This window comes from Ceratotherium simum, chromosome 24 (assembly GCF_057802395.1).
Source record: "Ceratotherium simum simum isolate JZ-2026a chromosome 24, ASM5780239v1, whole genome shotgun sequence".
NCBI lineage: Eukaryota > Metazoa > Chordata > Mammalia > Perissodactyla > Rhinocerotidae > Ceratotherium > Ceratotherium simum.
Window position 1 is genome coordinate 6,753,871 of NC_141923.1, and position 26,580 is coordinate 6,780,450.

General features: G+C 59.8%; 1 protein-coding gene across 1 annotated transcript in view; it reads left to right on the top strand.

Annotated features, from left to right (window-relative positions):
* Positions 1-25,959, top strand: part of CCDC85C (coiled-coil domain containing 85C) — an 81,316-nt gene extending 55,357 nt beyond the window's left edge. Inside the window, exons 2-6 of the mRNA XM_087447962.1 lie at positions 4,679-4,752; positions 15,826-15,930; positions 20,838-20,930; positions 21,914-22,012; positions 22,820-25,959. Of these exons, the coding sequence (XP_087304088.1) occupies positions 4,679-4,752; positions 15,826-15,930; positions 20,838-20,930; positions 21,914-22,012; positions 22,820-22,909 (461 nt within the window). The 3' untranslated portion in view covers positions 22,910-25,959. The remainder of the gene's footprint in view (positions 1-4,678; positions 4,753-15,825; positions 15,931-20,837; positions 20,931-21,913; positions 22,013-22,819) is intronic.
* Positions 25,960-26,580: the final 621 nt, after the last annotated feature.

Sequence of the window (26,580 nt, forward strand, 5' to 3'; positions counted from 1 at the left end):
GGCACACCTTGGCCAGCCCAGCCCGGAGTCCCTTCCGTAGTCACCTCCCTCATTTTCCCCACCAGCAGCTGAGCCAGGAAATGACGCTTCCCTCCCTTGTGGCTCCACTCCTCATCACTGCAAACCCCGGTATTAATTTAATTACACGCTTGTCTTTGAGAGGCTGGGGCTTGGAGGCGCCCAGTGGGATCATGAGTTGCCCGAGGCTGCTGGGAAGGATCGTCCTGCTAGGGAGCCAGGACCTTCCCCGGGGTCTCCTGTCCCCCTGCCCCCCCCGCCCCCCCCCCCCCCCGCCAGGGTCCACCTTGCTCACATTCTTCCCCACTGCAGGGCACCTGCTCTGACCCACAAGTGACCAGGTATCTGGCTCCCCAGCTCCTGGCGGTGTGCAGAGCCTAGTTTGGGGAGCAGAGTGTGGGTTGGGGTCTGGCGTGGCAGGGGAGGCTCATCTGGGACTTCCAGGAGGCAGCCTCGAAGCCTGTTAAGCTCTGCAGGAATGGGCGAGCTTGGGGCTGGGCCTGGGTCTCGGGAAAGGCCCCCAGACCGGAGCTGGGAGAAGTGAGCAGAGGGTGGCTGGTGGGGCCCGCCTATCCAGGCCATCCTCCTGGCCACTCTTCTGCCTCCCTTGGACTAAAAACTTCACTGACATCAATGTGAAGGCTTTTTTTTTTTTGCAATGTGAAGGTGCAATAATTTAATCTGTTCTCCTTCTTTATAAAAGAAAGATTTCTCCCTATTCTAGAAGTAGATTATTTGAAAATTAACAAGAAATGGTGTGAATAAATAAAAAATAACTTGTTCCCTTATATGAGCAACATCACTGTCAATGTTTCCATGTGCCTCCTCCCTGAATTTACTTCAACGCATAGATGTTTTTAAACAGCAATTATATGTATAATTTTTTGTCCAGTTCTTTCCACTAGTGTTACGTGTTTTTTCGTATTGTTGAGGAGAGAAGCTCTTACCAAACATCGTTTGAATGACGACAGGGTGGAACTCTCTGCTATTGTTGGACAAGTGGTTGTTTCCAGTTTGGGCTGCTGTAAGGCCGTCTGCATTCTTCATAGTGAGAGTTGATTCTTTAGGATAGGTTCCATTGGAAGCACCGGATGATTTAAAATATTTTAAGACTCTTATATTGTTCTTTTGAAATTGGAATGAAAAAAACCAACAAACCCTGGGGTCTGAAGTGTACTTTGTTCTCTGCAGCTGCTTGGGGTTTGGGGGTAAACCCAAACAGACGAGTTGAGTGGGGGGAGCTCCTTGGTCTGGGGCCATGGACGTGGCCTCTGGTCTGTGCCCAGGTGTGGCCTGTTAGGAGGCCTGTGGGCTGTGGCCTGTGGGCCCTGAGGTCTGGTGCTGCCGGTGGGCAGGTGGGGTGTTGTTGGGTCCTTTGTGGCATGGCCTATGTCCCTTACCCTGGTGCTGGCTCTGTCCCTGCTCTTTTCTCTCATCTGCCGTCCTGGGACGTGAGTGTTGGACCCGGCTGTGGCCGAGGGAACCGCTGGCTCACACAGGAGCAGTGGCGTGCCCAGCTTGCTCGCTGTACGGTGAGGATGCTGAGGCTGGTCGGCATGTCTGTGGCCTCTGGTCCCAGGCCGTGACTCTGACTGTGCTCTGACTGAGAAGGGAAACGCTGCTAGCTCCTGGCTCACCCTATAGAAATGGCAGGGGGAGACAAAACCGTCCCCATAGCCAGGAAACTGGGCGGGCAGCATGCACACCTTTGGAATGGCTCTGCTGCTGTACAGGGCAGTATGTGAATTAGTGACCCGACTCAGGCCACTGGTCACACGCGTGGCTGGATCATCCACTGGGGTTCAGGGCTGTGTCTGGGAGTGCTGGCCTGTGGTGGGGCTGTGGTGAGCAGGGGGCCTGGCTGTGCCCGAGGACGGGCAGTAATGGAACATCCAGGAGAGAGGCTTGACCAAGAACCGCGTCTTCTTTCTGGGAGCCTCTGCCAGCTTCTCTCAAGGGCATGGTGCTGTCAGTTCTGCTCAGAGTGGCCAGATGCTCAGGGTGCTGAGCACTGACCTGTGGGGTTGGGCCTGCATGATGGGGAGAGGGGCTGGAGGGCTGGGCCCTGGATCCCCTTGCTCACTCGCCAGTAAGTGGGGACACTGCTCCTCATGGCCTCCTGATCTGGAAAATGGGGTGATGCCTGCCTGGCCTTTGCAGGGCTTCAATGAGGTGCCAGATTCAGGGGCTGCCGTGCATCACACACGGTGGTGGGGTCTCCCCTCCACCGCCTACCTGACCAGGGGTCGTGGTTTCTCAGGTCTCCTGGTCTTCCCTGTAAGGACGAGAGGGCTGGGAGGGTCTATGGAGTTTATAGTGTCCACCGTTTCCCACTGGGCATGCCAGGGAACCCTCTTGTTAACAGTGTGCAGGGCACACTAGGGTTGGGGAGTCCAGGCTGCACCCCGTCTCCCTCCCTGTGCTCAGAGGGGCCTAGCCCACCTTGAACACTGAGGCCTTTCCCGTCTGGCCTGTTTGCATGGGTGGGACGTGGGGACTCCTTGTCAGTTTTGGCTGATTAATGAGTAAACGGGCTGGGGACGGGCATGGGGGTGGACTATAGTGACTGCTGGCCAAAGAATGGTGTGAGCCAGGCCTTTTTAGATCTGGAGCCACCAGCCTGGCCCCACCAGCCTGGACAGGGGGGATCTGCCCAGCACTGGGCATGTGCACAGGGTCCGAGTGGGGAGGCCTTTGGGGTCAACCCCTGGGGTCCGATCCCACAGCGGCTGCCGCCCTGCATTGTGCCGTGAACAGGCCACGTCACCTCTTGAAACCTGGAGTCGTCAGCTGTGAGAGGGAGCTGTACGGGGCCAGGGGAGGCGAGGCTGGTGTGGGGAGCACCTGGCCCCCAGCAGGGCTCCCGGCAGAACTGCCCTGTGGCTACTGGTGTCATCCCTGGGGGTGAGGGTGGACCGGCCTGGCGGGGAGCTGCCCTTCTCCCTCTCTAGGAGTCTCCGCATTCCTGAGAGGTGACTGATGTGGACGGGAGCGGGGAGGAGTCGGTTGTGTAATTCCCCAGTAGTGAGTGTGTGGGGCCGGGCCACCCCCATTCCTGCCAGGGGCTGAGCCACTGCTCCTGGGCCTGGTCCAGGGCTGGGTGGATGGGGCTCCTGAGGGTCCTTCTAATGTACTTGGGGAACACAGTGACCCACAGCAGGCAGGTTGAGGGACAGACAGACACCTGTGCGGGCAAGCTGCCTCCCATACCTGGGGGGCGGCCTCAGAGGACAGCGTTGCTGATGGGCAGGAGCATGTGAGGCCTGGGCCAAAGGTCATGGCATTTTGGGAGGGGGCCACCCATGGCCCCATCCTCACCGGAACCAGTGGACTCCTCATCTGCCTGAGGGCTCTGTGGTGGAGGGGCATGACTTCTGTGTCATACGTGAGGACACGAAGGACCTGGGGCTCGTCTGGGGTTGCGCCAGCCGTGCTCTGGGGGTGGACAGATGCTTCATTATTCCCACAGTTGCATAATGGTCCCAGCTTGTCCTCTGGCAGCACCCAAGCCGCTTTGCCCACACAGGGGTGTTACAAGCCCCATGGGGTCCATTCCCCAAGTCCCCGGAGGTGGCGTGTAGGGGATCAGACAGCTGGCTTTGGTTGAAGGTCTGGTGCCTTCTGAGATAAAGCGTTGGCTGTGTGGTCTGGGAAGACCCTGCCTCCTGCTGGCGGGCGGGCAGGTACAGCAGGAGGAGCAGTGACCAGCCTGGGGCCAGGTGAGCTCTAGCCAGGTGCTCCTGTGGACAAGTGGTGCCTAGCCCGTCCCTGACAGGAGGCTGCAGACCACCTGGGGGAGGCGCCTGTGTGTCTGGTCTGGGACTTGACTTTCCTCCCACCTTTCCTCCCTCCACACCTGCATCTGCCCCATACCTGCACCTGCTGTGATGGTTTGGTCCCCTTGCCGGCCCTGCCCTAACCTTCCCTGCCTAACCTTCCCTCCGCCTCCCTCCCCTTGACCCCTCTGCCCTGGGTCGCCCTTGGCCTCCACCCAGGCAGGCTCCCTTGTCCTGGCCTGGAGTGACCTAGTCATCACTTTTCTCCTCTGAGCTGATTTCCGGTCTGATGGGGAGGCAGGACCAGGACTCTGGGTGGCTGGGGTGGTGGAATTTTGCCTGCTGTCGGATGTGATTATGAATCGGGGTCAGCGTGGCGAGGGAAGGTGGATTTCACCCCCTGCTGCATTCAGAAACTAGGGGCACGTGGTTGGAGTGTGTCTCCCTGGCCTGGCCTAGGGCGTGGCTCCTGACTGCTCTCTTCTGTGAGTCCTGCAGGAAAGGGGGTGGCTTACCTGTGCTGTGTGCCCCCTCTGCAAAGTCATCAGGCAGGGTGCAGCAGGGGAACCCCAGACGCTGACTTGGCATGCTTAGGAGCCTCAGTTTTCCCACTGTGTGGGGGGGGGGTTCCTTGGACCCCAGGTCCCGGGGCCAGCTGCCTCCTGGTGTGAGGGTCCCATCAGCGGGGTGTTTGGGGGAACGTGAAGCATTGCAGAGGCTGAAGGCATTGGCCCAGGACAGGCTGGTGAGGAAGCCCCTCACTTCCTTTCTACAGGTCCTGGAAACCGAAGCTCAGGGCCCACCGAGGGGGTGTGGGGGAGGTGGGCTCTCCCGCTGGAGATGGAGTCTGTGATGGTTAATGTGGCCCCCTCGTGTCGTTACAGATCCCTCGTCCACCTACATCAGGCAGCTGGAGACCAAGGTGAAGCTGCTGGAGGGTGACAAGATCCTTGCACAGGTAGGCCTGCTGTGGGCGCACTGTGGGGACCGTGCCTGCTGCACCTGAGGGCCAGCGTGGGCCCTGCCACCCCCCACCGCTCCAGTGCCACCCCGTCCCCAGCTTACCTGGGGCTCCCTTCCCCCTTCACAGCCGTAATCTCCCGCCTGCCCCCCACTCCCGCCCGGAGTCACCTCCTGGAACGCTGAGGACACAGACCTAATCCTCACTCCACGGCCTCCAGGGCTTCCCTCCATCACAGCCTGTCACCGTCTGCCCCTCCAGTGGTCTATGAGCTTCTTAGGGGCCAGCAGTGGGCCTGTCCCAAAGATGGTGTGGAACACACAATTGCTGGAGAAATGGGCTGCTTAGCTCCCCTGCAGACAGGCAAATCAAGGCCCAAGAGGTGGGCTGCCATGCCCTCACTCAGACCCACACAAAACCTCCCCATTCCTCTCCAGGCTGGGGTCCACCCTCCTCCCTCCTGGGCCTGGCCAGTGCCCACAGACAGATGAGGCCATGCCTCATCCCCAGCATGTCCCCAGACAGGGATGGCAGGTTAGAGACTCAGGGATGAGCGCAGTGCAGGGAGGAGGTGGTGCAGGACAAGAGGCAGAGCGGGGGGGACGGGCCTCTGTGCTCTTGCTGAGTGTGGCTGGAGCATGGAGGGGGCGTGACTGCCAGGACCAGGGGCCTTCCTTACTGTGGGTAGCAGTGATGGGAGGCTGTGGTCAGCCCTGGTTGGGGTGCCTGGGGGCCAGCTGGCTTGGCCAGCCCTCCACCCTCCCTTGTATCCATCTCTGGCTTAATGTCCCCTCCTCCTCCCCTGCAGTGCCCCTGGCCCATAAGCATCCAGCCGGGATGCCCAGAGCGTTTCTCTGGGAACCAACCCTAGGGAGGACTCAGCTGCCTGGCCCCGTTGCTAGGCAACCAGGGGGCTTGGTGCCACTGCCTGACTCCGGAAGCCTCAGCACCCTCTGCCTGCTGGGCGGCTGCTGGGAGGCTCATGGCCCCAGGCAGGGAGCACATGACCCGCCCCTGCACGGCCGCATGGACGGTTTCCACAGCCCTGCAGCACTCCGCAGAGTACGCCGTTCACGTTTGGGTTCCCCCTCTCTCCTCCACACCCCACGGCCACCACACCCAGACCCAGGTGTGTAGCCAGGCGTTGAATTGCAAGGCCAGGTTTATAACTGTATATGTCAGTTTAAGGTCCTGTTTGGCAGAAGAGTTTGGCCACAAGACGTGCTGGCCCCTTGGGGCTATGAGGGCGGGGAGGGGTTGGGGTCTCCCCTGGCTGTGGGCTGGGGCTCCTTAGACCCAGACATTACACGTGGGCCTGACCTGGGCCGGGAGTGGTTTACGGGAGAGTGTGGGTGGCTGCAGGATGTAGATGGAAATGATGTGGGTGGCGGGGGCACATGAGGGCTCGGGGCCTTTGGTTTGGAGCAGGTCCCCATCCAGCGAGTAGGAGAGTTGCCTACTCCAGCCACCGTGCAGCAGTATGAAGGCCAGGCACATGTTCCCGTGGCTGAAGCCTCGGGCTGGTGGGCTCAGCGGGCTTGCGAGTCTGTCCCGATCTGGCCATTCTTGTTACATTGTTCCCGGGGAGAAGCAGGCTGAGAGCTTAAGCCCCGGATTCAGGTTGCTGTTGGCAGTGTTGTGGTCCTGTCTCCACCAAGATGGGAGTCTCCCTGACCCCATGGCCCCTGCTGTCCTGGGCTACATTGTCCCACTGGGAAAATACCGCCCAGTTGCAAGTGGTGGACCTGGCTGTGGACTTGTGGGAAACATGTGCACACTCAGGCCGTGGAGTGGCAGCCTTTCCTCCCTGTGGGCACACCCTAGTCTCACGAGGGAGCCCTCCATGGCTGTGTCCACTTGCTCCACAGCCACATGTGCAGAGGTGGAGGTGGACAGGGGCCCTGTGTTTGGGGCATCAGGGAGATGCCCAGACGCCTCCCACCAAGCCTGCTCTGACCGGCTCCCGGGGGTTAGACCTGGGGCCTTGGCCTAAAGGCAGCAGTAGGATTCTATCCCCAACCTGTGCGCACGCCTGGGCCGGGCACGGATATCCTGATGGGGTCAGATGGGGGGATGCAGACCCTCGCCCGGACCCAGGCTTGCTGGCCGTAGGTAGTTAGATTGGGATTTCAGGACGAGAGTGCACCTTTGCCCGGCTTCTTGCTAGTACAGGAGAAGCGCTGGGAACTGAGACCACCCAGTGCAGAAATGTCCCAGCTGTCTGAGTTCTCTGGTGGAACTTTTATTCCTCCCACGACAAAGCCTTGTGGAGCCAAGCCGCTCTGGTGGTAGCCGTGTGTGCTTGTGTGTGTCATGGGGGACAGGACACCCAGGTCCCATCTCTGTCTTTTCCTCAGTAGGGACTCTGCTGGCGGGCCGCGGTCTTTCCCAGGGTCTCCCAGTGAGTGGGTGTCAGGGCTACACCCAGCATCTCGAGAAGGGGGCAGCGTGTGGTGCTGGGGCCTTGGCCCCCCGGGTGCATAGCCTGCCTGCCTTCGTCCCCTGGCTGCAGCAGAGGCACTAGCCCTCAGCCTACAGTCAGCAAAAGCACCCAGGGGCCAGCAGCATTGGCAGAGCATCTCCAGGGCCATGGATGGGGCTCCTGCTGCCCCTGTCACCTGCCGCCCCTGTCACCTGCTGTTGCCAGAGCTTGGCCTTGAGGGTGGGTGGGTGTTGCTGGTGTGGAGGAGGGCACTGCTGTTCTGAGCCATGCAGGAGAAATGAGAGACAGAGAGGCAGGGAGAGAAGGCTCTCCCCCCACCACCCCACAGGCCTGCTCAGGGCTTCCTGGTGGCAATTCATACCTCGCTTGCCTTTGGATTCCTAGGGTGGCTCATATGGCACCAGCTTAATGAGGATCCTAAGCCACTTCCTCTCCCCCAGTCTCCATTTGCTCGCCTGTAAAATGGGCACTCACTCACTGTGTGTGATTGGTCCCCTGCTGTGTGCACAGCCCTGGGGTGCAGGAGTGACAGGCAGAGGCCTGCCCTCAGGGGGCTCGCCATCCAGTCTCACTCTTGTGACTGCCTGACCACCTCCTTGTCCCAGCCAGCAAGACTCACGTGCACAAGGGGGCTGCTGGGGGACAGCAGAGGTGGAGAGAGCCTCCTGGCCAGGGCTCGGCCCACGATGAGAGTACTGGCCTCATTCTAAGGAGGTGCAGGGAAGATGGCGCTTACTTAATCTTCTTCCTTCTGGCCTCCTGCAAGTCATGGGCCCCCAGCTCGGGCACAGCCTCCTGCAGACAGCATTCCCCAGCCCCACCAGGTGGCTCGGCACTAGCTCTGATCTCTCAGCCTGTGGGCTGCCCCCCTCCCTTGCTGATAGGGTGTGGTGGTCCTCCCTTGGGGAGCCTGGCCCCCACCCCTGCTGGACTGTCAGCTACTTAAACACTGGGCTGCAGAGTCTGAGTGCTCACATCTGTGTCTCACATGTTCAGCATAGGTGGACTGGGTGGATGCATCTTGGGGAGCCCCTGGCTGCCCTCCACCCAGAGTCTTAGACCAAGAGGGGAGGCTAGTTCTTGCCCAGAATAAGGAAGGACTGCTTAACCAAGGGAGTGAGGTAGTGAGCATAGCATCTTGGGAGGTAATCAAATGATGAATGGATGACCATGTTTGGGAATCTTGAAGAAAGAGATTGGTGCTGTGGGTGGGATTCTGGCCTCAGCCTCACGGGCTCTGGCTTATGAGATTTTATGATTCTGGCACTTAAGTCTTGTCATTGAAATCATATTGCACAGAAACCTCCAGCTCTGTGCAGAGTGGGGAATCTGCCTGTTGGCGAAAAGCGGGAGAGAGCAATATTCTTCTTTGAACTATCTTAAGGGGGTGTGGCTTTGGGGTTTGGGTGGGAGGGCAGGGAGCCTCTGTGGATTCCCACTGCCCCACCCCCTCCCCCCATGGCCTCTCTTTAACTCCAAAATAGCTTTAATTAAAAACGTGCCAGAGTGTTCACTGACTAAATTACTGTATAGCAGCTCGTATTTTCTTTCTCATGTCGGCTTTAAAATTTCATCAACACAGCTGCTCCCTCTGCGATGATTCATCTTGAGCCCCCATGCACGTTATTATTTTTCCTGTGGATTCTCTGTGCCCGGCCAGGCTGAGATAGGGGTGGCTGTAATTGATGCCGGGGCCTCTGCTCTGTCTTTCCCTGGGTTCCTTCGCCCGCTGGGCTGATAAATGAAGTCTCCGTGTGTGCCCAGAAGCCAGCTTTACAAAAGAGCAAGAAGCAGGGCCGATGCTGCCTCACACTGGGCGACGGGTGGCCCTCTGGGGGAGTGGAGGCAGTGGTCCAGGCCAGGACTGTGAACAGCCCTAGCCCGCCACCTCCTCCTCGCCCCTGTGCCTGCTCTTTCCCGCATCCTGCCATGCCACACAGGGTGGCCGAATGCTCAGGTTGGAAGTGACCCCAGGATTTACACCCAGCACAGATGGGGAAACTGAGGCCTGGGCAGAGGAGGCTCTCCTAGCACGGGTGATATATTAGTTTGTGAGGGCTGCCATAACAAAGAACCAGACACTGGGCAGCTTAAACAAGTGAAATGTGTCGCCTCACGGTTCTGGGGGACAGAAGTCCGAGATCAAGGTGTGGGCAGGGTTGGTTCCTTCTCAGGGCCGTGAGGGAAGGGTCTGCCCCAGGCCTTTCCTTGGCTTATAGATGGTTGTTGTCTCCCTGTGTCTTCACATGGTCTTCCCTCTATGCATATCTGTATCCCAATTTCTCCTTTTTATGAGGACACCAGTCATATTGGATTAGGGCCCACCCTCATGACCTCATTTTAACTCAGTTACCCCTTTAAAGACCCTTCCCCAAATAGGTCGCATTCTGAGATAGTGGGGGTTAGGGCGGCAACATATGAACTTAGAGAGGGGCGCAGTTCAACCTGCAGCAATGCTGCTGTTGGCTGATGGTGTAAGAGAGTAAGTTTGGGCCCTGAGGGATCTGGGTTCAAGGAATCCCGGCTCCGTGACTGCCCTGCTGTGTGGCTTTAGGCAGACACCTTATGTCCTGCTGCCTCAGTTTCCTCACCTGTCAGAGGGGCTGACGGTGATGCCCACTGCATTGCACCCTGCTGGCCAGAACCCGCACCTGGGGAGTGCCTCGGACAGTGCCTGACTTCTCACATTTTCCTGGTCTGAGGACCCTGGAGTTTTCCAGGTCTGGCCGACTGTGCCCACCTGGCTGGTGGCTTGGGCCTGGCCGTCCCCAGGTGAACCGCTCCTCTCTGTCCTCCATCTGAGTGTTGACCCATCCGGGCTGGGGGAGAGAGGAACACTCTGCAGCCCTCTAAGCCCGTTGCTGGTGCCCCGATTCTGTTTCCCAAGTCCCCAGCGAGGATGGGCCATTCTGGTAGCGGGTTCCCTTGCCCCAGCCCTCGGAGATGGTGGCCTCATGGTATTTCTCTGGTGGTGCTCTCCGGCATCTTCCATAATGTGCAGCCTAGTTGACAGGCTCTGGGCTGTCCCGACTGTTTGGTGTCTGGGTTTGGCTGTCACGTCCCTGCCCCTGTCCTGGGCGGCGTGGTCTCTGGGGGGCTTTAAATGCTTCGTTAGCAGAACCTTAGAACCAGTCCAGCCTCTTCCTCAGCCAGGGAGGAAGCTTCCTCTTTCCAGCATCTGAGCAGACGGTCAGTCTAGCAACGTGGGCAGAAAGAGAGACTAGGAATTCCACCTCTGTCCCCTATGCCTGGGGCTTAACCAGTGTCCACTGTGAGCCACACGCTGGGCGAGAGTCAGCGTGGCGAGAGGCCCAGCCCAGGACTCCTGGTCCAGGCCGGAAGTCCTGGTTCAAATCCCTGAAGTGCCGCTTACCAGCTGGGTGGTGTTGGGCCAGTGGCTAAACCTCTCTGTGCCTCAGTTTTCCCATCTGTAAAATGGGGACACTAATGGTGCCTGCCCCAGGATTAAAGAGCAAGTTACAGAAAGTGCTGAGGGCCGGGGTTGGCTGGCCGTCTGGGTTGTGGGTCAGCCTCTGTGATCTTGCCTGTGGGCCACCTGGCATCTGAGGGTCCTTCTTGACCCCAATTTACTTGCAAGCACACAGAGACCCGGAAAGTTGGTGAATTGCTCAGATCCACCCAACTGTGGCGGGATTTGGATTCTGCAAGTCTACCCGCCTCCAGCGTCCCCTACCTCCTTCCGCGGAGGTCCTGCGGCCTGTCCCTTGCTCACTCCATCAGAACAAGCAATGGGCCTGCCCAGGGGACCTATGAGGGGGCGCTGGTCACTGTGGTGGATGAGACCCCGTCCGCGTGTTACCCGTCAGGCCCAGGCCGCGTGGTCCTGGGTGGTACACACACCTGAGTTCCAAAGATGGGATTTAGGGCCTGAAATTGCACGGGGGTCGGGGACATGGGGAATCTCCCTGCCTAATCCGAGGACCAGTTAGGAAGAGCCCTCTGAGCCTCTGGCCATGCAGCGGCCCCGTGGCTCTTAATGGCCTGCACGTGAGGTCTCTTAAAGGGAAAAAAACCAAATCTGTTGGTACCAAACAGATACTATTGTGAGGGACCTTGCTGGTCACTTTCGCCCTGAGGACAGAGCGGAGGCCAGTCGGGGTGCATTCTGACGCAGCCTCTCCCTGCTGGGGTCCTGGGGTGTCTCTGGCTCGAGGCCTCTGGGAAGGGCAGCCGGGTCCTGGTGTAAGCCTCAGGAAGTGGGAGTGGGTCCCTGTGCCCGCGTGCGGTGGTCGCGGTCAGTCCTTGTTGAATCTGGAGTTCCTAAAATGTGGGGCTCCTGTGGGGCGCCTTGGGGACTCCCTACCTGTGCCCTTGGGCCCCTCACTCTGGCCCAGCCGAGGTCCTGGTGGCTTTGGGGTAATGGGTATCCAGGGGAGGGGCAGCGGTGAGGGTCATGCTGGTGTTTGTGGTGACACCTTCTCTTCCCTTCCAGCTGCCCCGCCCCTACGGCCGCCCGAGAAGCTGGCTTCAGGTAGAGCTGTGGGGCTTGTTTGCAGTGGCGTTTGGGGGAGGGGGTGCTGCTTTGAGTGCTGTGTGGTGCCTTGTCTGCTCCGGGTCCCCCCTTCACTGCCCCCCCAGCACCCTCCCACCCCTTCCTGGGAGCTGACGGCCACCCAGGGTGCACTGGGCCTGCCTTAGGTTCTTCCTGGCACCTGCCCTCTCTCTGAGCTGGCGTTAGTCTCCAGCTTTACAAAATAGCAGGAAAGGAGTCAGGAGACACAGGCCCTTCTCAGTCCCCTCTTGCTGGGTCTCTCGGCTTGTGAGGTGGGCAGGGCCGGGCAGTGGAATCCCCACTTTGCAGGGAGAACGCCGCCGTGCAGGGTGGGAGGAGGGTTTGCCAAGGCTGCATGAGTTAGTGGTGGCTCCTGCTGGCCCAGGTCCTCGTGTGGGGTTTCCGGGGCTGCCTGGAGGAAGGAAGAGCCCCAGGGGGCCCAGTGCTGGGCTCCCACCCCCACCCAGCCGTGCAGCCCTGCCCCCCTCAGAGGTAGGCATTACTGTCCTGTGTTACGGTTTTGGAGACCAGGGCTGGTAAGTGTCACTCAGGATTGGAGCCCCAGCCCCACCCTGCACCGTGAGGGCCCATGGGCTGAGGGACGAGTCCAGAGTGGCTCGGGATGGCCGCCTCTGAAGGGGGTCCTGCCCTGGTCACTGCATGCAGATTGGCTGGGGCCGTGGGTCTGCTGGTCCCAGCGGTCACTTGCAGGCTGGCTGCAGTGGGGACACTGGGCGCCCCTTGTCAGTGCTCACCCTCAAGCCCCCACCCCACAGTCCTCGCTTCACCTATCAGGTGCTGCCTCCCTGCTGGAGTGCACACAGTAGGTGCTTCTGGGACACAAAACGGCTGTCACAGATGGTCCTGAAAGCCCTTTGGGAGCAGGAAGGAGGGGTGGGAGCCGCTGCCCCTGAGTAGAGCCCAGAAAGGGGCCGGCATGCAGCTGCTGGGCCCCCAGCAAAGAGCCCGAGTGGACGGCCGGGATTGGGTGGCCTCTGTCTCCGCGTCCTGCCCTCAGTCCTTTTCAATCTCAGCACCCCTCTGACAGTGGTCCCAGGTGTATCCTGGGGTGGCCCCAGGCTTCGCAAGCTGGAGCCCCGGGGAAGGCGGTGGCTGGGGTGCTCCTGCTGCCAGGAGCCTCGCTGCAGCCCCGCAGAGGCCTGGAGAGGTAGCCTGTCTCCCCTGCGAGTCCGCAACTGGCTCTGCGCTGAGCTGCACTGCGGGACAGCCCAGGACAGAGGCCCGGGGTTTCCAGAACTCTCGGGGCCCCAGTGGACTGGGGGCCCTGCAGCCTCCTGGGTCTCTCCCTGTGGTCCAGAGCTCTCATGCTGCCCTTGCGGGGGGGGGGGGGTGGGGGCAGATGGGGAGGAAGGGGCAATGCTGCGTCTGCAACACTCGATCGTTTCCTTCCCTTCGAAGGATTCGGGAAATCCTGTCCCAGCTCTGGGCAGGCTCTGTGTGTAAGGTCCCTCTCCCTGTGTCCTGAATGACCCACTTAAGGGAGGCTGCGTGCGCCTCCCCGCCTCCTGAACTTTCCTTAGCAGCACGCTGCCCCCAGGTGCAGGCCCAGTCACCCCGCAAGGCCATTTCTGCTCTGCTTCTCCTCAGCAATGAAAACCTAGGGACTTGCTTCTTCTGGGGCACCAGCACGGCAAATGCCAGGATTTTTAATTTGGATTTAAGTGCAATTATGGTTCCTCATTTCGATGCGTCATTAGTCACATTGCCCCTAATGAGAGATTGTGCATTTTTCCTGCCAGCTTTGTGGCTTGCTAATAAAGTTCTGCGACGTGCAAATATTGATAGACGATCATGGAAGGCAGGGGTGGGAATTGCGTGCTGCTAATTAAAAAACTCCCCCATGATCTTGCACACACCTCCTCCCCAGGAAATTATCTGGGAGGAGGGAGGAGACGACACAAAGCAGTCTTTTCAGTAACAGCACATGGGCTGCTTCTGAACCCACTTGGTCCAGGGCCAGAGAAGCTGTGGGGAGGTGAGACTCGGCCCAGCACAGAATCTAGGTGGGGTGTGGGGAGGGAACAGTAGCTCAAATCCCTGGCCATGTGGCCAAATAAATGTCAGTGTGTGTGTGGGGCCTGGCTGGGCCTTACACCTGGTCTCGTAACTTTCTCTCGCCAGCCTGGCAAGGCTGGTGGGGGATGTTCCTGCAGAATGGTGTCGGAGGGCAGGTGAGAGTCCGGTGGCACCAGGTGTGGACATTCAGTGTGTTTGGGTTTAGGACTTTCCATTGGAGAAGATTTGTGACTGTCACAAGACCTGGCCAGGAAAATAATATGGTTTGGGATCTTCACCTTTGAGTGGAGCTGGGGTGACCCCCCCCCCCGCCCCCACCTAGGGGATGTGAGCCAGGGAGGCAGGGGTGCCCTGAAGAGGGGGATCACCGTGGTTGGGGAGTGAGTGCTGGGCGAGGGTATGGGGTGGGGGCTGTGGCCTCTTTCTCTTTTTAGTGCCTGGTGGTAGGGGGCTCCACCTGATCGGACCCCTGGCTGGGCCAGTTTTTAATGCCTCTGGTTAACCCAGGCCATGATCGGGGCATCCAGTCCCATTGTACGTCCCTGGTGAGACTCTGCCACTCTTCCGGGGCCTCCGTGGGAGGGTGGGTCCCCCCACTTCTCCCCGCTCCATGCCCCTTGGTGACCTTGGCTCACACTCAGGTCCTCTGGGAGGCTGTGGGAACAGTTCTCAGCTGGCCTGCGGGTCTCTGGTCTGGCCGGCGGGCACTGGGGGTGTAAATTGGAGAAGTGACTGCTCAGATCTGTGCTTCCTGGTGTCCCCCTGGCAGCCTCCGTGGGGTGCCTCCCTAAAGGAGCCTTCACGCCATGTCCCACAGACTCGAACAGGCCACTGCTGTGTGGTCCCTGAGCCAAGGCCTGTGAGGCCTGGGGGTCTGATGGGGGTGGAGAGCAGAACCCAGGGAGTCGTTGAGGCTGGAGACCCTATGAGAAATGAGGGGCCTGGGCTGTCGGGAGGGGAGCAGGGCGTGTACAGATCCCCCTGAGCTGGGCAGAGGGGGCCTGATGACCTGGAGGAGGGACCCCAGGCGTGGTTGCTGCACCATCCTGCTTTTCCCCCTGGCCCCTGCCAGGCCGGCCTCCTCGCCTCCAGGGTTTGTTTGGGAAACTCAACAGCCTGGTGATTGATGGACATTCCGCTGCATTTTGTCTGCCCATCAGGGTTCCCTTGGTTCCTTTGAAATGGAAAAGGGCGGTTGGGCCAGAAATGCCACCCCAGGGTCCTAGTGACACCGGGGCCGGAAAGGCCTGCTTCTGCTCAGCAGGAGCAGGGGGCCTGCGTGGGACTGAGCGTGGCCCCTGGCCCTCTCCCGCTCTGGGTCCCAGACCCAGTTTCTGGGGGGGTTTGCTTTGCCCTGAGGGAAACACCTGAGGCCAGATATGTGTGTGTTCATTCATTCTTTCTTGCACTCATGCATTCATTCACGCCTCCCTCCCTCCTAAGCGTGCACTAGGCATTAGCTATGAGCCCAGCTTGCGCTGGTTCCTGTGGATACAGAGGGGTGAGACCCAGGCCCACATTTGGGAGCTCTTGTCCCACCGTGGAGGCTAATGGGTAACCTGCGCTAAGCACTGTGGCGGGCTCACGCTGCGGGGAGCCCCAGCACCTGTGGGAGGCGGGTGACTCTCCCGCGGACGCAGGCCCCAGGGGCTGGAGAGGGTGTTCCCTAGGCCTGATGTGCAGGATGCTGGAGCAGAGGAACGAGGGTCGAGGGTGGGAGAGCCCTGCACTTGTTCACTCATTGCTCACCTGTTCATTCAGCCGCTCAGCAAACGTTTATAAAGCATACAGCGCGGAGAAAAACGAAGCCTCTGGCCTGGTGGCGCCAGCACTTGAGTGGGGAGAGGGATGTAAAGAGCTGCTAATGGTGGCAGTGAGGACCGAGGAGGGTAGGCAGGGAGGGAGGGTGGGTGCGAGGGCAGGGCTTCAAGCAGGTGCAGGGAGCAGAGCCATCCGGAGGACCCGGCAGCGTCTCGTCCAGCTGAGGGAGCAGCGTCCCAGGTCGTGACAGGGACAGTCCTTGGTCCCCTCAGCCAGGCCCGTCACCTCTTACCTCTCCCCCTCTCTCCCTGAGCAGGCAGGCCCTGGAGAGTTCCGGACGCTTCGGAAAGGCTTCTCCCCGTACCACTCAGAGTCCCAGCTCGCATCCCTGCCGCCCTCCTACCAGGATTCCCTGCAGAACGTAAGTGCCCTCCCCCAGGACCCCACGGCTCCCGTGTGGAGCCAGCGCCGCCTCCGAATCCTTGGTCCACGTTCCAGTGGAGGGTGAGGCTCAGACCAGCTGGCGACCTGCCGGGGGTCCCGTGGACAGGCCGTGGCTGGGCTGGGATTGGGACCCTTGTCTTCTGCCCAAGCTGCTTCCAGGTCAGGCGGGGGCAGGGGGTCAAGGCTTGTGCTCACAGCCCAAGTGGCCCTCCTCCTTCCCCCACCTTCTTCCCCGACCCTCCCAGGAAGAGGCCTGGGCTCCCCACCCTCGGAGCCTTGTGGGGGCCCAGCGTGGTGGTGAGAGGTGGAGGCCTGACTTGTGGTGACATTGTGGGCAGTTCAGGGCATTGTCCGGAGGCCCTGAGAGCGGCTGCCCAGGCCCAGCTGCTGTCCCTCTGCAGCTCGTCAGCCTGTGCCACTCCACGGACACGGCAGGGAGAGGACGCCCGGCTGGTGCTGGAGCTGGGGGTGGGGGCTGCGGTGTTCATATGTGCGGGGTTGTGTCTTCAAATTATCAACAGAGGGCCTCCAGGGCTATCCTGGGCTCTGACCTGCCCTGAATGGGAAAGGGAGGGGCCGCGTGGGGCCGGCTCTCTGGGAAGTGGGTGCCCAGCTCGGCCCTGCTCCCCGTGGGTCCGTGTGTCTGTCATCCCTATGTGACATCTTGCATTCAGAATACGCAGATCTATAGAAGCAGAAAGGACATTAGTGTTTGCCAGGGGCTAGGAGGAGCCGGGAGTAGGGCTAGATTGCTAATGGGGATGGGGTTTTTTTGGGGATGATGAAAATGTTCTACTGGGATGATTGCACAAATCTGTGAATACGCTAAAATCCACCGCCCAGGAGCACTTACTCTCATGCGCCCTGTAGACGATGGTAACCAGAACCCCAGCGGTCACTGAGTATCTGCTGTGGGCAGTGCGTGCAGGGAGCATAAACCTCTCCAGGCGCATAAGCCCTCCAGCGAGGCAGGGACCCTGGCTGTCCCCATGGGACAGACCAGGAGCTGGGGCTGGCCCGAGGCCGCTCTGCAAGGTGGGCAGGTGGGCCTGGCCTCTCAGCCGGGGTCCTGCCCTCTGTCTCCCTTCCACCGCGGCCAGCGAGGACAGCCTCAGGGTGCCTTTGCAGACCCTCTCAGTGCTGGCAGAAGTGGGCCGGTGCCGCCGCTGGCTGCCGGCCGGCGCTCTGTTCTTTCTCTTCGGAGGCCTCACACCTTCTCCAGGAATGTAGCTGCTGACGCTGCGCAGGCTGCAAAGCCTGCCGATAGCAGAGAATCCAAATATTTATCCAGGAGCCCTGTGGCCGAACGAGGCTCCAACTGCTTCGTGATGAAGGGCTGTGAACAGCCGGTGACGCCTGCTCAGGGGCTGACTCCACTCCTCCATGCAGTCTGATCATCTGTGGGAATCCTGACGCTAATAGTTATGGAGTGCTGTGCGCTGAAGTCCTCTCCACGATCTGCAAACTGTGAAGTGCTGTGCAAACCTGGCTGTCTCCTGTGATGTGCCAGGCCTGTGGGATGTGAGCAGAGGGGGCTGAGTTGGGGCTCGCTACCCCCAGGCCTCTCTGGAGATAATGCCGCACAGGCTTGGCCTCTGAGGCCTCGACAGTGCTGATCAGTGTGGTCAGAGGGAGTGAGGGTTCTGGAAGGCTTCCTGGAGGAGGCCTTGGGAGGGGTTCCATGTACCTCACCTCCTTTCATCTTCTAGACTGCCCTTCTGCACAGTAGGGGCTCTCACCCCACTTCAGGGGGGAGGAAGCCAAGGCCCAGGGGGATGGGGTGGATTGCCAGGGTTGCATGGCTAGTATGTGCTGGTGCTGGGCCACCCTGAGCCTGGAGGCCAGGGGCCAGCATGAGGCTCCACCAGGGCTGGGGGGCAGGTCCCTGGGGTGGGTGGAGAGGGTTGGGGTGTCTTGAGGGAGGGGCAGCCTGAGAGGCTGCTGAGGCGGCAGTGGAGGGGCGGGGACCGAGGAGGAGGCTCAGATGCCCAGCTTCTTGGGGTGTCTATAGGGCATTGAGCCCTTGCTGGGCCCTGGAGTGCCTTTATCAGGCACGCAGGTCCATGGGGAGAGTGACGGCTTGGGTGGGGAGGACCCTCTGTGCTCTGATGCGGCCAGGGGCACAGGCTCTTTCACACCTGAGCGCGTCTTCTATAAGGCTACCCGCAGGTCCACGTGCCACAGGGTCCCAGGTGACTGTGGGTTGGGGACACCCCCTACCTGCCCGCCCTGCTGGCTGTCAGTGGAGGGGGCGATTTGTGCTCAGCAGCCTCCTGAGAGGAGGATCAAGTTTTTTTTTTTTATGGTGAGGACGATTGTCCCTGAGCTAATATCTGTTGCCAATCTTCCTCTTTTTGCTGAGGAAGATTGGCCCTGGGCTAACATCCGTGCTCATCTTCCTCTACTTTGTGTGTGGGACGCTGCCACAGCATGGCTTGATGCGTGGTGCATCGGTCTGTGCTTGAGATTTGAACCTGCAAATCCCAGGCCGCCGAAGCAGAGCACGTGACCTTAACCACTATGCCACCGCGCCGCCCCCGAGGATCAGATTTTTGACAGGCCCCTCGGGGAAGCTGGTCTTCCCACTTTTTTTTGTCCATTGACTTTATTTTTTAAGCATACAGTTCAGTGTTTTTAGTATCTTCACAGATTTGTGCAATCATCACAATAGAACATTTTCATCACCCCAAAAGAAACCCTGTACCCGTTAGCATTCCCTCCCCATTCTCCCCTCCTCCCAACTGCTGGCAACCACCAACGTACTTTCTATCTCAATAGATTTGCCCATTCTGGACATTTCATAGAAATGGAGTGATATAATCTGTGATCCTTTGTGACTGGCTTCTTTCACTCAGCATGATGTTTTTGAGGTTCATCCACGTTGTGGCACGTGTCAGTATTTCATTCCTTTTCATTGTCGCATAGTATTTCCTTGTGTGGCTACACCGCATTGTGTTTGTCCAGTCATCAGTGGCTGTACATTTGGGTTGTTCGCTTTTTTGTCTGTTGTGAATAGGGCTGCTGTGAACATTCGCGGACAGGTATTTGTGTGGACGGATGTTTTCAATTTTTTGGGGTATACACTGGTCTCCCCACTTTTGCACCAGCTCTGGGGCCCCACAGACCTGGGTTCGAGGCCCAGCCCTATTTTTACAGCTGTGTGGCCTCCGGTGAGTCATTCAGCCTCACTCTCATCTGTAAAATGGGGATGTAAAAAGGTCGTGTCTGACCAGAGGGTTGTTATAAACGCCCGTGGGCTGCGCTGCTCCAAGTGGGCGGGCGGGAAGCGGGAGGTGTCACTGGGCTGATCCAGACTGTGGTCCTCCCCACCGTGGCCGTGGGGCCCTCAGGAGTGTGCGGTGCTTGGGGGTGCCCTGGAGGTAACAGTCCTGACTGCGTTTAATCACTCCTTACACTTGTTATTTGTGTAGTGGCGGCTTCATTCACAGGATTCCACAGCTACACTCGCATTGGCAGCCTGGTGAGCTGGCCGGGACAGGGCTGGATTCCCCAGCCTACCCGGGCCACTCCTGGCTTCCCTCCTGCCTTTGCTCGAGGCAAAGGGAGCAGGAATCGGCCCCCTTGCAGGGCAGGCAGTTCTGGGAACCCCAGGTATAGACAGGACCTGAGGCGCGAGGTGCCGGGGCCTCCCACGGCTGTATGTGTGTGGCTGTCGCCCCCTGCTGGCTAATGCGGGAGTGCAGCCTTCTGCCTAAGGTTGGGCACCCGTGTGTGGCCGCCTACCACCTGTACCCCGTGCCCCCAGAACAGTCCCCACCTGCCGGTCCCTGTTTGGTTCCCCAACGTGACAGACCTGGCCTGGGCACCAGAGGCTGCTGGTGTTAGGAAATAGCGTCAAGCAGAATCCAGGGCTCTGCACACACCCTGGGACACAGGGACTCTTTCTGCTGTCCAGACAGGGAAACCGAGGCACAGAGTGGGTCGGGCTCTGCCTCGGGTCACAGCCAGCAGAACCTTGCCCAAGCCCAGCTTTCCCAGACCCCTGGGGCCAGCAGCAGGTCCATGCCAGGCGGGTGAGTAGGGAGAGTACAGGGGGGTGGGCTGCTGGTGGCAGAAGGTTCTGGGCCCTGAGGGTGCCTGCCCTGACGTCTGGCTAGGCAGGATTCCAGGGTGGTGGCCCCATCAGCCAAGCCCCCTGAATCTGACCTCTTGGCTCCTGTTAGCCCTAGGGGGCTCCATCTGTGTAGGCCTCCTTGTCTGTGAGCTCCTCCATGTGGCCCTGAATCTTGAGTCCAGCCAGGCCTCTCTGCAACCTGAGGCAGAAGCCCTGCACCCTGGCCCACAGCTGCTGGGGCCAGTGACCCTTTTTGGCGAGAGGCTGAGGGGCACTGGGCAGACGCTCGGCCTCTGATGCAGGTGGGCAAGGAGCCAGGAGGCGGGATCCTCTCCTCTCCTGGCCTTGTCTCCTGCCCCAGGCTGACGTGGAGCTGGGAACCTAGTGCCAGTTGGAGTGTTTCCTGAATGAGGTGGCATCCCCCGGGTGGCTGGACAGGGCTGGGAGGCAGGGCTCAGGGCTGGAAGAGATGCCCAGTTCTGGGAGTTCTAGGTCGGGGGAGGGAAGGCTTTGAAGTCAGGCAGGCTAGGGTTCGAGTCCAGGCCTTCCATGTCTCCCTGGGTGAACTGGAAAACAGATAATAGACGTTCTACGTGGGCTGTTTGGAGGAGCCCGTGGGATGTGGCTGGGGGCCGGGTGCTGCCCCTCTGCCCTGGCCCAGTCCTCACGCCCCTCCTCCACTCCCGCCTTTCCTCCTGCTGGGTCCTGGCCCCACAGCATCGGGGACCTCTCTCAGCTGCTGGTCACACCTGTGGCCGCCGCCTGGGAGCCAGCCAGGGTGAGCTAAGACGTGTGATTGCTTCCTACAGGGCCCAGCCTGCCTAGTCCCCGAGCTGGCCTCGCCCCCTGCCGGCTACAGCTCTGCAGGACAGAAGCCTGAGGCGGTCGTGCACGCCATGAAGGTGAGGCCCCCCGGATCCCTGGTGCACTTTGGGAGCGTGGGACCTCTGACCGCACATTTGCCCTCTCTGAGCCTGGGGGCATCTCAGCAGCAGGGCAGGGCTTTCATCGCTGTGTGGGGGCCTGGGTGGCCGTGACTGCCTGGAACACTGAGGGGGAGGGATTTGGAGGTGCCGGGTGGCAGCAGCAAGTGTGTCCCCTGTCTGCCATCCCTGCAGCTGAGGAAACTGAGGCATTAGGGAGGTAGAGGGCAGGCAGGCGGTCCCCCAAGGTCAGCTTTAGGGGCAGGCCTGCAGCTGGAACTGAAGCTCAGGTCCCCCAGCCCAGCCTCTCCTCTGCGGGCAGCTGCCTCCCTCTCAGGGCCCCTGGGTGCGGGTCCCGACAGGCGCTTGTTTCCCCTGGGACAGCTCACACACCTGGAGCGCATCTCCCACTGCTGCGCCCCTCATCTCTTCACCTGTCCATGCACCATGGACACCACACACGTGTGCATGGACACAAGCTCACAGGCGTGGGGGCCCGGTGCACGTCTGCACAGACACACCACACTTGCACCTGTGTGGGCCGTGACTGGGACACACACACACCCACACACACCCTACATGCATGAGCCTGTGTTGTCCTCGAGTCCTTGTGCCCGTTAATCATAAGCCAGGGGCTCTGGGTTGGAGTCCACCTGTGCGAGTGTGGTCCCCACCCAACCTGTCTGCCCTGCCCCCAGGTGACTTGTCCTCAGCTCTGCTCCCCGTGTCAGTGGTGACACGGGGATGCTGCTTCCCTTGTGTGGTGTCCACAGCGTCACTGGGGTGGGGGGAGAGGACACAAGGGAGGAAGGATGACCTGCCCCTCAGGTCTCTCCATGTCCCTGATGCCACGACCCTGGTGGCTAGGGGTCCCCAGCTTCCGTTTGCAGCAGGGGAAGCTGAGGGTCAGGGTGACTTGCCCGGTGGCATCTGCCCCTGACCCTGGGACCTGTTCCCTGCAGGTCCTGGAGGTGCACGAGAACCTGGACCGGCAGCTCCAGGACAACTGTGAGGAGGACCTGAGCGAGAAGGAGAAGGCCATCGTCCGCGAGATGTGCAACGTGAGGCGCTTCCCGCAGCCTTGGCGCGAGGGAGGGCATCCTGGGCCTGATCTGGGAGAGTGGCCACAGGCTTCCCTGTGTGGGAAGGGCTGGTGACCTGGAGGGCTGGGAGGAGGCACTGGAGCCTGGGGAGCCCTGGCCTGTCTTCACTGCACACTGCGCCCGCCCCCCCCCCAGCCCCCAGAACAGCGTCCCTGATCTCTGGTCTTGTTCGCCCCTGGTTCCCCGGTGTCTGGCTCTGGCCTCCCAGCTTGCTGGTGCCCCTGGTGGCTGCTGGCCGCACAGGTGGTGCTCAGACTGGAGGTGCAGGCAGGACCCCTCTCCTCTGTGGGCCCAAGGCTGGGGCTGCCTTTGCTTCTAGAAGCTGGGCTGCCTCTGGGTCTACCTGGGAGGGAGATCTTCATGCCTTGACCCACCTGGCTGATACGTGTCATTTCTTTGGACCGTTATAGGAGCCAGCAGGGAAGGGCGGTTCGGAGGGGCTGACCTGGGCCTCACTCGGGGTGGGGGATGTTCTGAACCCCGGCCTGTGCTGCCTCCTGGGTCTCTGGGCTGCACCGGACAGCTGTGAGGCTGAGCCTGCACGCCAGCGGTGACCTGCTCAGGATGGCAGGCATGGTGATGAGGGTGGACTTGTAAAGACCTGATCTGAGCGTGTCCTGGCCTCATGTGGCCTCAGTTTCCCCTCCCGGCCCCATGGCTCTTGGGACGTGGGTGATTTTGAAGAGCAATGAGGCAGTATGTGTGCACAGGCCAGTAGGTGGGCTCAGGGTAGGCCTTCCACTCACATCTCGCCCCTCCCTACAGGTGGTCTGGAGAAAACTGGGAGATGCCGCCAGCTCTAAGCCCTCCATCCGGCAACACCTGTCTGGGAACCAGTTCAAGGGGCCTTTGTAGGGCTGTTCCTCCATGGATGTGGACTGGCCCTGCCTGGGGGTCCCCAGGGGGAGTGTCAGGCCCCAGACATGGGCAGGCCCTCATGCCGAGCCACTGTCTTCTTTTTCTGTGGTGAATTGTACATAGGAAGCTGCCCACTGTGGCCCGGCTGCCATGGGTCCAACATGCTGACGGCCCGGTTTCCATCTCCCGCCTCTCACACACCAGCAAACTGGGAAGACGGGACGCTGCTGACTGTCCCCTGCGGCAGAGCGGCCTGGACAGCCTTGTTCCCGCTCTGGGCTCCACTGGCGAGAGACTGAAGGCTGCCTTACCCTGAGATGCCAGGGCCAGGAGTCATCCCAGGCTGTGCCCAGCTTTGATGGAGGGGCACCTCGTCAAGCCCTCCACGCCCCTGGCTGCCACCCGCACTGGACAGAGGCCACTGGCAGCTGGACCTGATGCAGGGGGCCCCACTTCTCGCCCACCCGCTGTGGCTGAACGCTGGCTCACCGAGCACTGGGTCCCCTGGAATATGGACCAGGAAACTCACCGTGTCCAGGGCTGGCTGGCGGCTCTGAGGCCCTTCCTCTGGACCCCGTGCCCAGGCCCCCTGCGGCCAGCTGCTGCTTGTTTTGAGAGTTGATGCCCCCACCCCCAAACACACACTCTCTCTGCAGTGTCCCCTCGCCCTGTGCCAGGTGGTGTCCTATCTTGGGTTCCTCCTGCCCAGTGCCTGAGGCATCTCCATTTCTGTGGTTCACATGACAGGCCAGGCCTGGGTGCAGGTCCTAAGTCACTCAGCCTCTCTAGGCCCCTGGTGGAAAAACGAGGTCTCAGAGGTTCTTTCAGCCGTGCTCACCGTTCTATGCCCATCAGCTTTAGTCAGCATTCACAGCACGAGCCGATGGGCTCCGCCTGCTGGAGAGGCCGCTGGGCAGAGCTGAGGCCCAAGCGGAGTTCTGCTGCCTTGCTGCCTCATCACGGGGGACGCTCACCTCCCCTCTCTGAGCCTCAGTGTCCTCCGCTGTGGAATGGGCAGCATAAGGCCTTCCTTGCAGGGCTCTGGGGATCAAAGGAGACCTTCAGTGTAAATGACCGTGTATAAACTGTAAGGAGCGATAAGTCGATTTTTGTGTGTGTGAGAATGAGGCCCAGGACGGGTAAGTGACCTGTGGCACATTACAGATGAGATCCCAGACCCCGGAAGGAGGGACGGCCACCATCAATGCTGTTGTGACCGGCGCTGGCGTCAGCTTTCATCCAGTTCCTCATCCCTCATCCGACTCTGTCACTCTTCCCACAGTACTTAGTGCTCCACGCAGTGAGCACTTGAAGAGCCCAGAGAGGTGCCTTACATCAGGGAGGCCTCATCGGGGCCAAGTGAGGGATGGGGTCCAGGCATGGGGGTGGAAGTGGCCACCCTGTCCCTCTCCCCAGTGGGGACTCTGAGTGGTTCCTGCTGTTTGCCATCGGCACCCTGGGGTTGTACACTCAGGTGAAAGGCTCGCGGCCCTCATCGTGCCCAGGGGATGCTAAGTGGGTGCTGCTGACGGTGACAGGTTCGTTCCTCTTGCCCTGGGTGTGACAGGGAGCTATGGGCTCTTTCTGGAAGGAGCTTGCCCTCAGGTCAGGTGGTGAGCTCCCTGTCACTAGGGATGTGCACTTGGAGCTGGTGAACATCCTTGGTCATGGTACTGGGCCACTGCTGCTCAAGTGGGCAGTGAGCTGGGGGGCAGAGGTCCCCTCTGGGTCTTGGAGTCCAAAGAACCACAGAGCAGCCCCGAGGGGGTAGGGGTCTGTTTTGGGTGGGAGCCAAGTCTGGGAGCCCATTTGTCATGTGTGGATTGGGTTGTCTTGGCCACCAGTGAACACAAGCAATAAGTTAAGGGCTCGTGGGGTCTGCAGACCTCCTGCGAACGAACCCAGGGAAGAACAGCCTCAAAGGGCCCTTTCCCCTCGGGAGGGGCATGACTCTGTCCCTAATGCTGCAGTGGCTTCGGGGGATCAGGGGGAGCAGCATAAGCTGGGTGCAGACGTCTCCTTTCCACCCTGCTCGTGTCCTTGAGCCAATGCTGCACGAGGATGGCTTTCTAGGACAGAACTGTACCTGGGGCAGTCATCTTGCTAATGTAGTAAGCTGTTAAAAAGAAGCCAGCAGCACCTCTGCCTGACCCCACACGCCGGGGACATTGGGCAGCTGCAGTGGGAGCCGACAGGCTGGGGAGGGTCAGGGGGCCTCACCACAGGGGCAGCCAGGGGCCAGCTCAGGGCGAGTCCCAGCCCTGCCACTAACAGAGCGTGCACGGGGGGACACGGGGTAACCCTGCCCCCCTGGAGCCTTAGCTCTGGAAGCTCATGGTGGGGGTGGGGTGGAGTGTTGCTGAACTTGGCGTCCTTTCATAAAGGCCCCTTTCTGTTTTACAAACTGATTCTCGATCCTGACGCCCAGTGTGACACCTGTGCTGTGGCTTCAGTTCCCACTGTGATGGATGCCACCCTTCCAGCCTCACCCCAGGTGGCCAAGCCCATCCTGGAAGCGGAATCTGCTGAGCACATTTTTTAGGGTGGCACATTTTTATCCAGAAGTTATTAGCTACACATCAGTGTTTAAAGAGAAAAAAGTGACCTTTCATTTTTTTTTTTTTTCCTTGACAACTTGAGAGGAAACAAAATACATACTACTGATTTTTTTTTTTTTTAAGATACAGACTAAATGCATGACTGCAGAGCGGTAGAGGTGTATATTTTTCATAATGTGGGGAAGTATTTGTGCTGCTTTCTGGAAACGGGCTGGAACGTCTGGTTCCTGTCCCCGGCCGGCAGCCATGCTCTATTTTCTGTAGAACGTGAGGCCGTAAGAACGGGCCAGCCCCTCCCCGGCTCCAGGCCGAGCTGGGACTCCTGTGCCCGTTTCTACCTTCTATTGAACCACTTTGGGAAGAGAAAAGAAATAGAACTTTTTGATAGTGTGGTAAAAACATTGATTTGAACTATTTTAGTAAAAGGAGTAACAGAATTGTGATAGTGTATACTTTGCGCTAGATAAATAAAGGCTCTTGGCAAGCCTCTGCGGTGGCTGCGCAGTGCTTCTTTGTCTTGGGCAGAGGGCTGTGGCTCCTGGGAGCACCTCAGATGGCTGTCCAGTGGGGCACGAAGCCGCTCCCTTAGCAAGACCCAGCCCCTCAAGGTGGATGGGGGAGACCCCCAACTGCTACTCCAATGGCCTCTATCTAGTCACAGGCCAGAAATGGAAAGGATTTCAAATCCAAACCCTGGTCTGACCTAGGAACCTGTGCTCTATGCAGGGACATTTGATGGTTCCAAACCAGTGTGAACTCAACCGATTCTTCCAAAGAAAGCCGGTGCAGGCACAGGATGTGGGAGGGTGCTGCCCTGAGAGATGAGAGGTTAGGGTTGGCTGGCAGTGGGGCTAGCTGCCAGGCCTAGGCCTCTCCCAGGCAGCGTTCCTCCACTGCCCACTCCTCGGCCCTCTGGGGCCAGAGGGAGATCTGCTTCTGGACTTCACACCCAGGGGGGCTGCTTTCCGCCTATAACAAAGGGGTAGTTTCACAACTGATTTTATTTGGCTAACTGACTGAGTCTCATTTGTAACCAAGATGCAATTCACAGTATGTTATTACATTCATACTTAAAAAATATATCTCTATGTACAGGAATTTGCAAATCGA